The following is a 15,435-nucleotide window of genomic DNA, read 5'->3' as shown; positions in this document are numbered from 1 at the left end:
AGAAAAATGTTCTTGAGCCATTGGTTTATTTCATGCACCGGTAGACAGAACCAGGTAATCCCAACCTTCCATTGTCTGGTACCCATTTCTGAGCTACCCAACCCCCACCGCACCCCCATCCAAAGGGTGAGTGCTAAATTTTTGTAGGTGAAAACCGTAGAAGGGATTATTTCATACCCACTGATTGCAGAGTGCAAGAAGAGTCTCCCCAGAGTACGAGAAACTGTTCTTCACCTCCCCAGTCCGGGGTTGGGAAGACGGGGCTCGGCCCCACGCCATCTTTCTGCCCAACCCGCACCGCGGCGGGAGCGAGCAGCAACCCTTGGGGCCCGACACCAGTGTCGGCGCCCCGGGCTGTGGTCCCTCGGCCGGGCCCAGTCCCCCGCCTCGGCGTCGCCTCCGTCCACCCCGCTGGGCCCAGTTCCCTTCCCCTCAGTCCCCTCAGTCCCCTCAGTCCCCTCAGTCCCCTCAGTCCCCTCAGTCCCCTCAGTCTCCCTCACCGGGTCCTATCCCTGGTCCCCCCGTCCCCGGCCGCTCCGTCCCCTGTGTCGCCTCCAGCGAGTGTGGCCCAGTCTCAGGAAGGCCGGCGGTAGCCGCGGCTCTCCTCCGCGGCTCGGCTCCGCTTGGGCCCAGCTGGGCTGGGCTCGGCGCGGGCGGCAGGGCGGGGCGGAGCGGCGGGGCGGGGAGCCCCGGGGGCGGGATTTCTGGCACTTTCTGGGCGCTGCGAGCTGCTCCGGGGCGCGGAGGCCGGAAACGCCCGCCCGGAGCCCCTGCGGCCGGTCCTTGTTCGGCGCTGAGGCCGCGTCGCCATGGCCAAGTGGGGACACGGGGACCCGCGCTGGATCGTGGAGGATCGGGAGGATGGGACCAACGTGAACAACTGGCACTGGTGCGGCGGGCGCGGGCGCGGGCGCGGCGGGGGCTAGGCCCCGAGGACCTCCGGTGTCTCCGAGCCTCGCGGCCGCGGCGGAAAGCTGAGTCCGCACTGGGGCGGGGGCCGCGGGGAACGGCTGCCCACGGCCCGGGGACCCCGCTCCGAGCTGCCCCGGCCTCCTGGGCTCGGCGCTCCTCTCTCAAAGTTGGGCTGGGCCTCACGAGTGACTTCTGACACACCCTGTCGCTCCCCCGACGCCCGGGACCCGTGTCCCCGCGGGGGTCCCCCACTTTGTTGGCCAGAGCTGGCACAGGCGCTTGGGGATCGGGTGTTAGTGGCTTGAGAAGAACGGGAATTGGGATCTCACCGCCCCTTAACTTGCTGGGCCTAGCCTGCCCTTCTTTTTGACTGAATTCTCACCCGTCCTTCTTGTGTTTCCCCCTGGAACATGGGGTGACGTCTGCCCAAAGACTCAGGAAGATAGGCTTGCTGGTTCCCCGGTCCAGGTCACCTCAGGGCCATCAAAGGATGCCCAAAGCACAGAGTCCTGGCAGGGCCCTGTGGGGATGACATGGCTGTAGTAGATGTGTGAGTGCTGGTGGTGTCTGGGCCTTGCCTGTGCACCGGACACTGATTAATCTTTTAGGTCCATTACTGCTCCCTCCCTAAATGGGAATATTAATTTGGGAGAATTTCAGGGGAAAGTAAATACGTGGAAAAGCTTTTTTTTTTTTTTGTTTTTTTACATAGTGGGTTGTTAGTAGTGTCTTAAGGAATTAAGAGGACTTGAATATCCTTGGGAGAAGCCTAGTTTGAGAGTGGTGGGCCACTGGAAAGCACGGGGCCTGATCTGGTCTGGGCACTCTGGCTGGGCAGGATATCAGCTGGGCATTCCATTCACAACTGTGCTCTTGATTTCCTGGACAGGACAGAGCGAGATGCCACCAGCTGGTCTAAGGGGAAGCTCCGAGAGCTCCTTGTGGGCATCGTAGTGGAGAATGAGGCTGGAAGGTGTGAGATTGGCGAGCTGAAGCAGGTGGAAGGCGAGGCTTCTTGTAGCAGTCGCAAAGGAAAGCTGATTTTCTTCTATGAGTGGAACATTAAGCTGAGCTGGAAAGGTAACTGGGGACTCAGAGTATAGGCAGGGCTGTGAGAAGTCAATCCATTCAGTAGGTGTTAGTGGTTCTTGCCAAGCACTTGGAGTTGCTTAGTCTCAGAAGCTGGAGTTGTGCTTTTCTCCCAGCATGCAGACTCTGTGGAGGCCAGTGCTTTCAGCTGGACTCTTTCCCACCACCTATGGACTAGGGCAACCTGGAGCTGAAGCCTGGAGCTCTCTCCCTGCAGCTGTTAGCCACCTGAGTGAAGCCATCTCTCTCCAACCTGTACCTCATTGCTTCCCATTTCATTTCCCCCAAAGCTGATACTTGGTATGCCATATATGAGTTCCTAAAATTTTTTTTTTTTTACTATCCTTTTCCCTACCCCCATCATCTTCAGGACAAGGATGAAAAAGTGTATATAATTCATCGATTATTCAGTATGTGCACAGTTTTTCAACTGTCACTGCAGTCGATTTTAGGGCATTTTATTACCCCAGAAAGATCCTCTGTACTATTAGCAGTCACTACCATTTGTCTCTTTCCCCAATCCCTAGCAGCCATTCTTCATGTTTTTGCTTCTTTGGATTTGCCTCTGGGCAGTTCATATGCATGGAATCTTTTATTTGGTGTTTGGTGTCTGTCACTTCATTTTTCAAAGCACCTATGTAGCATATATGCCACTTATTTTATTTCATAGATGATTGATATTGTATGGATATAATACATTTTGTCTATCATTCATCAGTTGATGGACATTTCCGTTGTTAATAGTTTTGGGTCTTTTGCTAAAATCTCTTGTGATACAGTTTGTGTTCAGTAAGTATTGTTAAATAACCAAGGGGCCAATGACATGGAAAAGAAAAGGAGGAAAAAGAGAGAGAGATCTGCTTGTGGAGGACTGTGCACTGTTAATATTTGGGACTTAAGCTGAGCACTGGTGGTTTATGTCTATAATACTAGTTACTCAGGAGGCTGAGATCTGAGGATCTCCATTTGAAGCCAGCTTGGGCAGGGAAATCTATGAGACTCTCATCTCCAATTAATTACCAAAAAACCAGAAATGATGCTGTGGCTCAAAGAAGTAGAGTATTGGTCTTGAGCAAAAAGGGCTCAGGGACAGTGCCCAGACCCCAAATTCCAGCCCCACAACTGACACACATACACATACACAAATATTGGGACGTCCCTGGAGTGTTTCTGGAGAGTTTGTCTTAGAAACCCAGTGAGCTGACCTTGGCCTCTGCTCTTTGTTGCCTTGATGTCAGGAGCCAGGCCAGAGCCCAGGAAAGTATTCAGCAAGCATCAGAAACCGTCCCACAATGCTTTGCATTGTGGCGTGTAATGCCTGTAATTCCAGTACCAGGGAGGCTGAGGCAGGAGGATTGTGAGTTCAAGATCAGCTTGGATTACATAGCAAAATCCTGTCTCAGGAAAAAAAGAAAAGCCCACCCTTCTCTAGGAATGGGATCCTCCTGCTGAAGGTTTGTCCTGAGTTATTCCCCTGGTGGCTGCTGCTGGCTGGATTATATCAGGATCTGGCTTTACTCCTTCCCCAGGACAAGGCTGCAGGAACTTCATAATCTATGTCTTTTCATGGACTGTGTCTCTTCATCTCCCTTGGCTTAAAACAACAAGCAGGTCCTTTGCAAGATAAGACCCAGCCTCCATTCTGGAATTCATTGTCCCTTTCCATCCTCCCATCTCTTTTATGATTTGTCTCCTCTACATACCTTTCATTTTGCTTTGACTGGCAACAGCTCTGTAGAACAAGTTGAGAAATGTGGGTTACACATAGACCAACTTCTCCCCTTAGGGCTCTCACTTCCTAAGCTCTATGTCTGGCTCTTCCTCCCCCGCCTGCCTTGGCAGTCTTCTTAGATGTGGCCACTGCCCTGGGAGGAAGGTTGAATCCTGTGTGGGCTATTCAGTTAGGGCATAAAACCAGTTTTTAATTGAACCCATTTTCACTTTAGGTACAACTAAAGAATCTAGTGCAAAACACAAGGGATTGATTGAAATACCCAACCTTTCTGAAGAAAATGAAGTAGATGACACTGAGGTATTGATGGAGTTTCTTTTTTTTCTCATTAAGCTTCTGTGACAGATATTGGGTGTTTGAAAACTGTTTCTAAGCTGTATAATTATGGTGTGGTAGTTGTGAACTGTGGAGGGTTGTTTGACAAGAAGGATCACTTTACTGTGAGGATAGCATGGTGTGTAGAGCTCCAGTGGTGTGGGAAAAGGAGGAAGCCTTGGACTCTTCAAAGGGCCAGAGGTGTCACCTAGGCAGGTGACCACAACCTCCATAGCTCCATCTGCAAAGTGAGGCCAGTTCATTCTTCATGGGGGTCATCAGGTTAAATATGACCAGGTATGTGCTAGTCAGTGCTCAGGCTGCTTGCATGGCTTGCCAACTGATTTTTTTTTCTCTTCCCTTGTTTCCCTGTTTTTTTCCTCTTCCCTTGTTTCCCTAAGGCATTTCTTAGTCTTAGTATGTCTTGTCGTAAATGTTGCTGTTTTCAGGCTCTTTTCAGCCTCCTGGGAGATGGAACTGGTATAATTCCCATGCTTGGCTTGCCTTTTCATGTAGAAAGCTTGGCTTGGGGATGAGACCATTTGTGCACTGTACTTTCCAGATCAAGGTGGTCTGAGATAAGGTCTTTTGTGCATATATTTAACACAGAGGCTTCAATAGTAAGCAGCATGTCTTGGAATTCACCTTTTTGTGAAGGTTATATCAACTGCTGTGACAGTGGTTCTATCTTACACCTTCAGACTTGTAGTTGCTACACTCAGGGGTTGTGATTTCATTTTGCTAAATTCAGATCATTCACTGAGAAGCTTATTAACAGCATATTAACTTGGTCTTTTAGAGTTTCCCCTCAATGTTCCAGAACAGACAAGATTTGAATGAGATTTGAATTAGGCTCAGCTCAGTTAAATTATTGGGACCCAGCAAACCTTCATTCTGACAATACCAGAATACTTGATGCTTCCCCTCTATCTTTGGTGCTTCCTTTCTCTGTTCTTCTCTGTCCTTTCCCTTACTGAATCCTAATTCTTGTTCCTACCAAGAATCTTAACTGCAGGCTCTAAGGAATTTGATTTTCCTAATTATGGTGGCTTTGGGTTTTAAGAGTAGTGCTGTTGGGGCTGGGAATATGGCCTAGTGGTAAAATGCTCACCTCGTATACATGAAGCTCTGGGTTCGATTCCTCAGCACCACATATATAGAAAAAAAAAAGCCGGAAGTAGCACTGTGGCTCAAGTGGTAGAGTGCTAGCCTTGAGCAAAAAGAAGCCAGGGACAGTGCTCAGGCCCTGAGTCCAAGCCCCAGGACTGGCAAAAAAAAAAAAAAGTGCTGTTGAATATAAATATTTACAAGACTCATATTTGATCCAAATTTTTCTAGTAACCATATTAAAGAATAGTTGCTCCTGGTGCTGGTGGCTTACCTGTAGTCCTAGATACTCAGGAAGCTGAGATCTGAGGATTACAGTTGGAAGCCAGCCCAAGCAGAAATGTCCATGAAACTCAGGTTACATAGCAAAAGCTATAAGTGGACGTTATGACTCCAGAATTAGAGTGGCAGCCTTGAGCAAAAAGCCAAGCAAGAGCTTGAGGCCCTGAGTTCAAGTCCAGTACCAACCAACAACCAAAAAGCTCCCTTCCCCCAAACAGCAAAAAAAAAACCCCAAATCCTAACACCCCCAAAACAGGTGAAATAATTTTAATAATGTTTTAGTGAACCCAGTATATTAATACTATATAATTTTAGCATGTATTAATATATAATTATATATTTTATTGTTTTGTTCTAAGTCTTTGGAGTCTTGTGTGTATTACTCCACACATACTCTGGACCTTTTTCAGACGCTGATAAAAGCCATGGACCAAATCAACAATTTAACTCAAATACATACATGTAAACAATTTTAAATGTAGACTAAGGGGTTCATGTTCTATGAAGCCCATTTGAAATTTAGCACCAAACTTATTAGTGTACAGTTGATTAAAATTTTTATCCTTGCTGGGTGTTGGTAGTCTTTGCTACTGAGGAGGCAAGATACTACTCAGAAAAAGCCGGAAGTGGTGCTGTAAGTCAAGTGGTTGAGTGCTAGCTTTGAGCAAGAGAAGCTCAGAGACATTGCTCAGGCTCTGAGTTCAAGCCTCAGGACCAGCAAAAAAAAAAAAAAAGAAGGAAAAATTTTACCTTTATGCTGGCTGCTGGTGGCTCACAGCTGTAATCCTAGCTACTCAGGAGGCTGAGATCTAAGGATTGTAGCTCAAAGCTAGCCAGGAAAGTCCATGAGACTCCAAGTAACCATCAGAAAACTAGAAGTGGAGCTGTAGCTCAAAGTGGCACAATACTAACCTTAAGCAAAAGAGCTCAGGGACAGTGCCCAGGCCCTCAGTTCAAGCCCCATGAGTGCCAAAGAGAATTCTTTTTCAACCCTTATAGTTCCATTATGAAGAAACCTGTCACATCTCCAATGCTGCCACCTCCCTTCTGCCACTTTCACAGTTCTCTCCATCCACAGGGCCCAGTGTTGTGAGTATATTTTAAACCAGATTTTTCTTAGGTTTATATTTTTCTGATTTGTAGGTGAACGTGAGTAAAAAGAAAGGAGATGGGGATATACTGAAGGATCTTATGAAAACTGCAGGCACCGCCAAGGTCAGGGAGGCCCTTGGAGAGTACCTGAAGGCACTTAAAACGGGTAAAGAAGGCATCCTTGTGAATGAGAGGGTCCTTTTTCTATTTACCCAAGTATGCTTTGCACTGTGGTCTGGAGTCCCAGGTTTTTATAGTAGGAAAAATTGTAGTATGGACATCTAGAGCTAGACATGGCTAACAATTGGTGGTAATCAACACGTGCACAACATGAACTTTTTTGCCCTCAAGATTCTTAGTTTTCTGGAATGAAAATTATTCAATCATTTGTTTGTGTAATTACTTGTTTAATGCTTTTTCTGCTAGACTATAATCTCCACAAGAATATGGAAGTTGTCTTATTCACTGCTGTATGTCCAGCATCTAGCACAATGCCTGGCACATAGTAGATGCTTAATAAAATGACTTCAGGTATTACAGGTGTAGTTGAGATATGCACCTAGATGGTTCTACTGCATACTGAAGTGAGGTTATTAGAGAATCAGAGAAGTTACCAGGCATAATGTCCAGCAGCCAGCAGGACCCTTTCTGTGCACCTCATCCTCACACCCTGCTTGCTGGGTGTCCCAGGTGTTAGCTTAGATAGATTTGGGATTGCCAGTCTTCCCATGAAGCCACACAGAATGGATGGCATACGAACATATGAGGTATTGGGAAAGCACTGAGAGAGAGGGTCAGGTTTTTTACAGTGGGCAAGGGCCACAAAGCTATTAATAGTTAATCATACAGCATGGTTACTTGGAACTTTTGAAACCTTTACACATTTAAAAAACTAGCTTGATAGCAAGTGTAAGGTATTTGAATAAAAATAAGGCCTTTGATGCTGTGGAATGTAGCTGTAGCATGCTTTTGAGGTCCTCTAACGGATAATAGAAATTCTTTAAAAAATTTTATGCCAGTTTTTATTTTCTCATGTGATTTTGGGTTTTCTACTTTATTCTGTGCTTGAGGAAATTGTTTCATAAAACCATTTTCTGCCCTTCTTTATAGAATTTACAACAGGAATGATTTTACCAACGAAAGCTGTGGCAGTTCAGGAATTGACAGTTAAAAGGAAACTGAGTGAGAATACCTTGCAGGTATGACCTTTGGTGGCCCAAGTATGATGAAGGGAATGCTTAGTGCAAGTCATAGCTCTACACAACTTTTGATGAGAAACTGAAAGATAGCTAGGAAGGGTGTTATTCTGCACTTACATCTTCTGTGAGCCTTTAAGTTTCCATTTGGTTGGGAGCAAACCCAGGGCTTTGTGCATGTTAGCCCTACCATTGAGCTGTATGCTCAGCCTTAGACTTAGAGAATTTATGAACAGGCCTTTTTTTTTGTGGATACTAAATTTAACTCTAAACTGTCCTAAAGACTGTGTGTTTGGTAGGCAAGAATACAAATGAAATAACTTTCTCTCCTGTCTTTGGGGAAGATTTTAGATGTTATTGAGTTTGAGAAACATGGGTATGTCTCTGTGTGAAATTGATATTCTACAGCCTTAAGCAGACATCTCATTACATCATTTGGGCCATATTTACCATGTCCAAATAGGATTGGGGTGCTCCACCAAGCCTGGTAATAGATCAGAGTTCTGTTGCTGAAGGCCTTTCATGCTGCTTCTTGGGTGTGAAGAAGTAGTGTGGAACTTGTGGCATGTTTCACTGAAAAACATTTTATTGAGAAGACTTGACTTCATCCTAGCATTGTTCTCTTCTGGTACGCTTATTATCCTCTGGAACCCTAAAAAGGTTCAGGCCTCATCTCCAGTGGCTTTGGGTGTGAGGATTCCCACTGTGGCTGTACGTATGACGGAACTGTTTGACACAACAGTAGACCATCTATACAGCATCTTCACTGTGAAAGATGTAAGTAACTCCCTGAGTTAGTGTCCTAAATCCTGACACAGGAGGCTGGATTTTGGTTTCTCTTTTTTCTTATTGTTGGTCATGGGGTTTGAACTCAGGGTCTGCGTGCTGTCCTTGAGCTTTTTCACTCAAGGTTAGTGCTCTACCACTTGATCCACAGTGCCACTTCTGGCTTTTTCTGAGTAGGTGATTGAATTCTCAGAGACCTGCTGGGTTGGGTTTGAACTGTGATTCTCAGATCTCAACTTTCTGAGTACCTAGGATTATAGGTGTGAGCCACTGGCATCTGGTTCTTCTCTCCTTTGGCCATATTTTATGAGAACTGAGATGGTGGGGATATCAACAAGAATGACTCTGGATAATTGGAGGGGAGAGATGGGTATTTTCTCCCTGAGAACAGAAACTTTTTTTTCTTTCATCCAGAAGACAAAAACCTGAAACTAAACCCTATGGTTTAGATTAAAAAGGTAATAGGGATGGGGATGTAGCTCAATGGTAAAGCACATGCCTAGTGTGACCAAGGCAGAGTTTGATTGTACACACTCACACACTGATGAAATGTCTATATTTTGTTTGGATAGCTGGTACAAAAATTTTCCAAATCTCCTGCTGTATTGGAAGCTGAAAAAGGAGGGAAATTCCAAATGTTTGATGGGAACATCACTGGTGAATACATAGAATTGGTAAGTTCACAGGGTTAAGAAGTAAGCTTGTATCTAACTCTTCTTTTTGTTAATACTGTTATTTTTGTCCATGCTTCCCCGCCCGCCCCCCCATCCTCGGTCAAACTCTGGGCCTTGGCGTTATCCCTGAGCTCTTCAGCTCAAGGCTAGTGCTTGATTACTTGAGTTCATAGATTGAGAAGTACATGAAAGTTGGTTGTAGAACAAATTAAAAATGTTATGTATACTTAGTAATGGTAAAGATGATGCCCTAGTTTTATAAAAATTGTGCAAATGCATAGTATTTGAAGAAACAGGTCTTGCCAGGTACTGGCGGTGTACACCTACTGTAATCCTAGGTATTCAGGAGGGTGAGATCTGAGAATCAAAGTTCAAAGGTAGCCTAGGCAGAAAAGCACATGAGACTACTTATCTGGTTAACCACCAACAAAGCTAGAAGTGGAGCTGTGGTTCAAGTGGTAGAGTGCTGGTCCGAAGCAAATAAAAAAGCTCAGGGACAGCACCCATGCCCTGAGCTCAAGCCCCCAGCAGGACTAGCACATAGGATGGACACATGGAAGAAAGGAAAGAAATGTATCTTACCTCTTGCCCATTTTAGAAATTCCATGTTTGGCATACTACAATCTCCTGGTTCTGCTACCTAAATCATTAGGGTCTGTGTTGAAAGTGTTAGTACCTCCCCTTGACACTGGCTTTCTGTAACTCATTGGTATTAATGCCATGAATAAGGTATTTGGCAGTTGACACCAGGACTATGCTGTTCAAAGGATGTTTCTTCTGTTTTAAAACCGTTTTCAGTGGAATTTCCCCTTTGTTTTCAGTTAACAAATAGAAAGATCACCATGAAATGGAGATGTAGGAACTGGCCAGAAGGTATGTGATGTGACCGTCATATATAGAGGTCCAGTAACACAAAAGCTGGTATGGATAAGTATTCTTTTCCTAATGCAATAATATAGCTCCTTTTTTTTTTCCAGAACACTATTCAACAGTTGCACTAAGTTTTGTGCCTACTCTAGGGCAGACAGAATTACAGTTGGACTGTACAGGAGTTCCTGTGTGTAAAGAAGAAAACATGCGATCCTGTTGGCAGAAGCAGCATTTTGAAGAAATAAAAGGTTTACTACAACTGACCACTCTAAGTGGTTGAATTAGTTAGGTTTTATAAGGGCGTTGCTTTTTGTAAGCTTTCATGTTTACCTCTTCCTTAAAAAACAAATCGCTGTAATTTATTTTCTATTGGATGAAATCCATGAACCTATAATTAAGACTCTGCATTGAGTTAAAAGTAGTAAAAACCTGAAATTAGATATTAATCTCCCCTTCCTTCCATAGATGTCCCTCTGAGAGTAGATCAAAGTCTGTGTTCAGATAGTTGGCGTGTCCCAAGTTAAAGCTTGTCCTAGTAAGCTTGCTTTCAGCTCTGGTTTATATTTGAAGAAGACAAAAAAGAAATGGCATGTATTCTATTATTTTACTTCAGGGTTTTTAAGATGTAGCTCATAGGTGTGTAGGTCTATTTGTGGCATGCTGAAGTGAGGCTAGCTGGCTGAATTGCTATGCTCCTCTGGTCCACTCTGGGATGGAGTACATTGAGACATTATGGGTAAGATGCTTTTTTGGACTGCCACTATTTCTTTGTACTAAACTAGACAAATGCTTCTTCCCTTGTTCAGTTACCTCATTACTTTAATCTGAGATTGAAGCAACGTATGTAAACAAATGAAAAGTCATCACAATCAATTTAATTAAGTGCACAGAATAGCAGTCAGTCATGTCAATAAAAATAAAACAATTATTTTTACATCAAGTGTGCTTTATTTCCTCCACAGGTATTCTGTTAAATAAAGCACCATTTATATACTGCCAGGCCACAGCTAAAGAGGATTCTTTACAGAATCAAATTTCTTGTGGTTGTTCCGTATACAAGTAAACTTAATTTTGATAATAAGAACCACAGCGATTGGAGGCAATCTGCCTCTATTATAAGGTACAAAACTGGCACAGAGGACACCATATTATACACAGTAAAAATGCTGTAAGTTTAAATTACATTTTACAGGGTGAAGGAACCCCGTTTCTCCCAGACAGCCATATTAAACAAAAGCCACTACAGTGAACTCTTAATTACATAAAACATATCCATTATCTGATTGCCCTTTAGAAAGTTACTGAAGATGCAAGTTTTTTGTTTGTTTTTTTTTTCAATCTGAAATTCTGCCTGACCAAGAATTAAGCCTATAAATCTATCTTGCCATTCAAGCAGAGAGCACTGGACAAACTGAAGCACAAAAACAAATAAGCAAAACTTATACAAACAGCATCAGGAGGAGGGACTTAAAAGTAGACATGCTACATCTAATGTCAAGAAGCAGCGTGGTTTCCTTTGCCAGATATCCTTGTGACCATGTGGATTGTAGATTCAATGGTCCTACACAGGGTATCTAAAATGTCATGTTGCTGCATGTGACTAAAGAGTCCTCTGGAATGGCCACAACTGAGAGACAAAGCAGCTTCAGGGTCAGCAGAGGACAAAGCTTGACCATCACAGCTTCTCAAATCAGCTAAGTCAGACAGAACAGCAGAGATGGAAGTAGACGGGAACTCAGGTTCTTCTTCAGCTATGGTAGAATCCTTAGAACAGTGGAGGTCTTTAAATTCTTTACAGTCTTCAAATCTACCATTGTTGGACTGTTCTTCTGTATGCTGTGACCTGATGTTTGCTATGTCTTCTGAAAATGAAGATGGAACTTCCATTCGGTATTCTTTAACAGAACTATTTTCAGGGGAAGGAAGATCTTGCTCAGTGCCTGGATCAATAATTGAAGAGTCTCTTGTCTCATTGTCTGAAGTGCTGGTTGGGGTCAGGACCTCCCTGGTTTCTGTTTTCATGTCGCTGATGCAGCTGTCTACAGTGTGTTCCTCGTCACTGCTAACGCGCCTTCTTTTAACAGGAGTTGCCCCTTCGTCATCTGTGAACACAAACATGCAAGTGGATACTTGGAGGATAGCAATGGAGAAGCCAAATTTTAAACTAAACCAACGTATAGCTATTATTAAGTCAGTTACACCAAGTGTATTCTTCCATCTCCAACCCAAAGTCATATTAATCCATAAAACCAACCTTTAGTTTTTCTTTCTTTGGCTTCTTGCTCTTGGAGTGAGTTTCTCTGTTGTAGACACGTCCTACATTTGTTTAAAAGTTCTTGCAGAGTTGGGATTAGAGCTGGGTTTAATTGTTTGGGAGTGTGTACTGACAAGAGTAAAGCAAGTGCCCGCAGGTCCTACAAAAACCCAGATAGGAATATCTCATTTGAAACCTAACATTTTGACATAGCATTTCAGTTAAATGAACAATTTACTCTCCTAGGAGTCTATCCACATGTTTTTGGCAGTGCTGTGTGTGGTCTGAACTACAGGTCTTGTGTTTGTAGGCCTTGTGCTTTTAATCCCCCCCACCCCCACGCCTTCTGCCCCAGGCTGAGGCACTATTAGCACTACCATTTGAAACACAACTTTATGCTGGTTACTTAGAATAAGAGTCTGGAGTTTTGCTCAGTTGGCTTCTCAGTCTCCTAAGTAACTAGGATTATAGGTATGAGCCACCAGCACTGTTTTTGGTTTTTTTTGCTGCTGCTCTTGTTGGTCATGGGGCCTGAACTCAGAGCCTGGGGTGTCCCTGAGCTCTTTGGCTCAGGGCTAGCTCTCTACCACTTTGACCCATGTTGCCACTTCTGGTTTTCTGGTAGTTAACTGGAGATAAGAGTCTTATGGACTTTCCTGCCCTGGCTGGCTTTGAATCATGATCCCCAGCTCTCAGTCTCCGGAATAGCTAGGGTTACAGGCATGAGTCACTGGTGCCTGGCTGCTGGTTTGTTGAGATAGGTATTGACCAAGCTGGCCTATAAATTATCTTCCTACCTTTTTTTTTTTTGGGGGGGGGCAGTCCTGGGTCTTGACCTCGGCCTGAGCACTGTCCCTGAGCTTTTGCTCAAGGCTAGCACTCTACCACTTGAGCCACAGTGCCACTTCTGGCTTTTTCTATATATGTGGTGCTGAGGAATTGAACCTAGGGCTTCATGTATACAGGGCAAGCACTTTACCACTAGGACATATTCCTTGCTCCTATCTTCCTATTTTTGCCTCCTCAGTAGGTAGGAATATAGGTGTGAGCCACCATACCTGTCCTACTTTCCTAGTTTCAACTGCCTTTGTAATCAGTAAAGCATTAGTCTATTTGTTCTGGTTATTTAGGAGCTATAGACAACAACAAACATCACAAGTGTTCTAAAAATACAAATGAAAAGGAATGATTCTTAGTGGCCTTACTGCCCCTTAACATACTTAAAGCCATTATCTCAAATCTTCTAAGGCAGTTATATACATGTAAGCCATATTAAACACCTTTTTGAAAATTTGGTATTTTTCATCCTCCGTGACTTCTAGGAAGTGGATGTAGCTCAAATGGTAGAGTGACAGCATTGAGCAAAAAAGCCAAATGAGATTGCAAGGCCTCTGAGTTTAAGCTCCAGTACCCATACCAGAAACAAATAGCCAGGCAATGGCACTGGTGGCTCATGCCTATAAAAGGAGTTACTCAGGAGGCTGAGATCAGAGGATCATGGGCTGAAAGCCAGCCTGGGCAGGCAAATCCATAATACTCCTACCTATCTACAATAAATATTCCCACAAAAGCTGGAAGTGGAGCTGTGGCTCAAGTGGGAGAGTACTAGCCTTGGGCAAAAGATGCTAAGTGACAGCGGACAGTGCCTGGGCCCTGAGTTCAAGCCCTAGGACCCGCAAAACAAAAACTCCTCAAACAGGTGATGGTCCAAAGTTTTACAGTAGTTATAGTCACAGCAGTAAAATCTTATAATACAGGCCAAATACAGAGTTGGCTTAAGGCAACTTGAGATGATGCCTCTCATAGTTCTTACCCCATTTAAAGAAGCACTTGCTTTGGAAATTTCAACTCGGTTGGTGAAATCAGATTGTAGGTTTTGATACTGATTTATCAAGTTTGTAATAAGGGTACTAATCAAATTGGCACAGTTTGCTTCAGAAAACACTTGACTTTGAACCTGAAAAAGATATATTTTAAAACATCAAGAAGACTAACATAATAAAAATGTGCTTTAATTGCAAAAGACACATGATAGTTTCTGAAGTACCACATACCTTTAGAAGGAAATGTGTCATGAATGTGTAGACTATATTGTTGTTTAGAAAGGTTCTTTCATCCATTAGGATACATTTTATATATTCAGCGAAAACAGGATCTTCACACAAAAGCTTGATGCAGTTTTTTGACATGGCAGACTAAAATGAGGAGAAGAAGCACTGGTGGTTGAGCCCTGAAGTAATCAGACTTAAAACATTTTAGATGTCAGGACATCCTGAAGTCTTTTTTTTTCTTTGCCAGTCATGGGGCTTGAACTAAGGGTCTGAGCATTGTCCCTGGCTTCTTTTTGCTCAAGGCTAGCACTCTGCCACTTGAGCCACAGCACCACTTCTGGCTTTTTCTATATATGTGGTATTCAGGAATCGAACCCAGGGCTTCATGTATATGAGGCAAGCACTCAACCCCTAGGCCATATTCCCAGCTCTGAAGTCACTTTTTGAACAGCCACTTACAACTTAAAAGTCTGTTCAACATTTACTTACAACAGTAGTCACTATCTATTAAATAGATTAGTGCTAGGGGAAGATACAGCAAAAGTGGACAAATACATGCAGCTTTGTTATCTGGCATTGTGAGACTTAGCTAGAACTAGAAAAATAATGGCAACAGAAGGGGGATCCAATTAATAGGAAACCAAACTCTAGACAAAATAAATTTAAGAACTGAAATACATTCTATACATTATTGTATTATCTTACTAGCAATTATAATTTGGTGAATAACTGACCTCTAAGTACTGAAATGGTAAACAGCAATAGCTTTTCCTACGTACCTCAAGATTTAGTGGGTTCCATTATATGGCAATTTTACTAATATCTGGTACTCCTGTGTTTAACTGATCATGGCTCTTACACAGATGTAACTCTCTGGAGTGTCTTTATATGTGTTCTAATTAGAATTTTTATGGAAAATAAAACTTAAAAATAGGATTAAATTTTAACTAATATACATGTGTATATTTATTACAGTAGGCAAAAAATAACTTTTTTCGGTGCTGATACTGGTGCATCTACTCAGGGACAGGTGTTATCCTTAGCTTTTCCTCTCAAGGCTAGCACTCTACCACTG

At 43.6% G+C, this 15,435-nt stretch overlaps 2 protein-coding genes across 7 annotated transcripts in view; one reads left to right on the top strand and one right to left on the bottom strand.

The window, feature by feature from the left end:
- The first annotated feature begins 724 nt into the window (after window positions 1-724).
- LOC125356410 (activator of 90 kDa heat shock protein ATPase homolog 2) lies at window positions 725-10,989 on the top strand. Of its 4 annotated transcripts, none has more exons than XM_048352857.1 (9): window positions 725-889; window positions 1,802-1,992; window positions 3,948-4,033; window positions 6,956-7,034; window positions 7,640-7,728; window positions 8,392-8,502; window positions 9,084-9,185; window positions 10,007-10,058; window positions 10,163-10,989. In XM_048352857.1, the coding sequence occupies exons 1-9, from the start codon at window positions 810-812 to the stop codon at window positions 10,333-10,335; spliced, it is 963 nt and encodes a 320-aa protein (XP_048208814.1). In that variant the 5' UTR covers window positions 725-809; the 3' UTR covers window positions 10,336-10,989. The 4 variants fall into 4 exon arrangements, with proteins under 4 accessions (XP_048208814.1, XP_048208813.1, XP_048208812.1 ...); XM_048352856.1 differs by having other exon boundaries at window positions 726-889; window positions 8,386-8,502; XM_048352855.1 differs by lacking the exon at window positions 6,956-7,034 and adding an exon at window positions 6,581-6,695 and having other exon boundaries at window positions 727-889.
- Usp34 (ubiquitin specific peptidase 34) overlaps window positions 10,911-15,435 on the bottom strand; it is a 226,835-nt gene continuing 222,310 nt past the window's right edge. For all 3 annotated transcript variants that reach the window (XM_048352847.1, XM_048352848.1, XM_048352849.1), the window contains 4 exons: window positions 14,364-14,504; window positions 14,123-14,266; window positions 12,310-12,469; window positions 10,911-12,157 (listed from right to left, as the gene is read on the bottom strand). In XM_048352847.1, coding sequence (XP_048208804.1) covers window positions 11,550-12,157; window positions 12,310-12,469; window positions 14,123-14,266; window positions 14,364-14,504 — 1,053 coding nt within the window. In that variant the 3' untranslated portion in view covers window positions 10,911-11,549. The remainder of the gene's footprint in view (window positions 12,158-12,309; window positions 12,470-14,122; window positions 14,267-14,363; window positions 14,505-15,435) is intronic.

The sequence above is a fragment of the Perognathus longimembris genome, chromosome 8 (assembly GCF_023159225.1).
Source record: "Perognathus longimembris pacificus isolate PPM17 chromosome 8, ASM2315922v1, whole genome shotgun sequence".
Taxonomy (NCBI): Eukaryota; Metazoa; Chordata; class Mammalia; order Rodentia; family Heteromyidae; genus Perognathus; species Perognathus longimembris.
Note: the sequence above shows the minus strand (reverse complement) of the source record. Positions and strands in the feature narration are given on the sequence as shown.

Excerpts from the sequence above, each read along its gene's own strand:
- LOC125356410 (XM_048352854.1), top strand. The coding sequence starts at position 810 with ATGGCCAAGTGGGGACACGGGGACCCGCGCTGGATCGTGGAGGATCGG. Across the intron at positions 890-1,801 it reads AACGTGAACAACTGGCACTG|GACAGAGCGAGATGCCACCA; the intron begins GTGCGGCGGGCG and ends TTTCCTGGACAG. Across the intron at positions 1,993-3,947 it reads CATTAAGCTGAGCTGGAAAG|GTACAACTAAAGAATCTAGT; the intron begins GTAACTGGGGAC and ends TTTTCACTTTAG.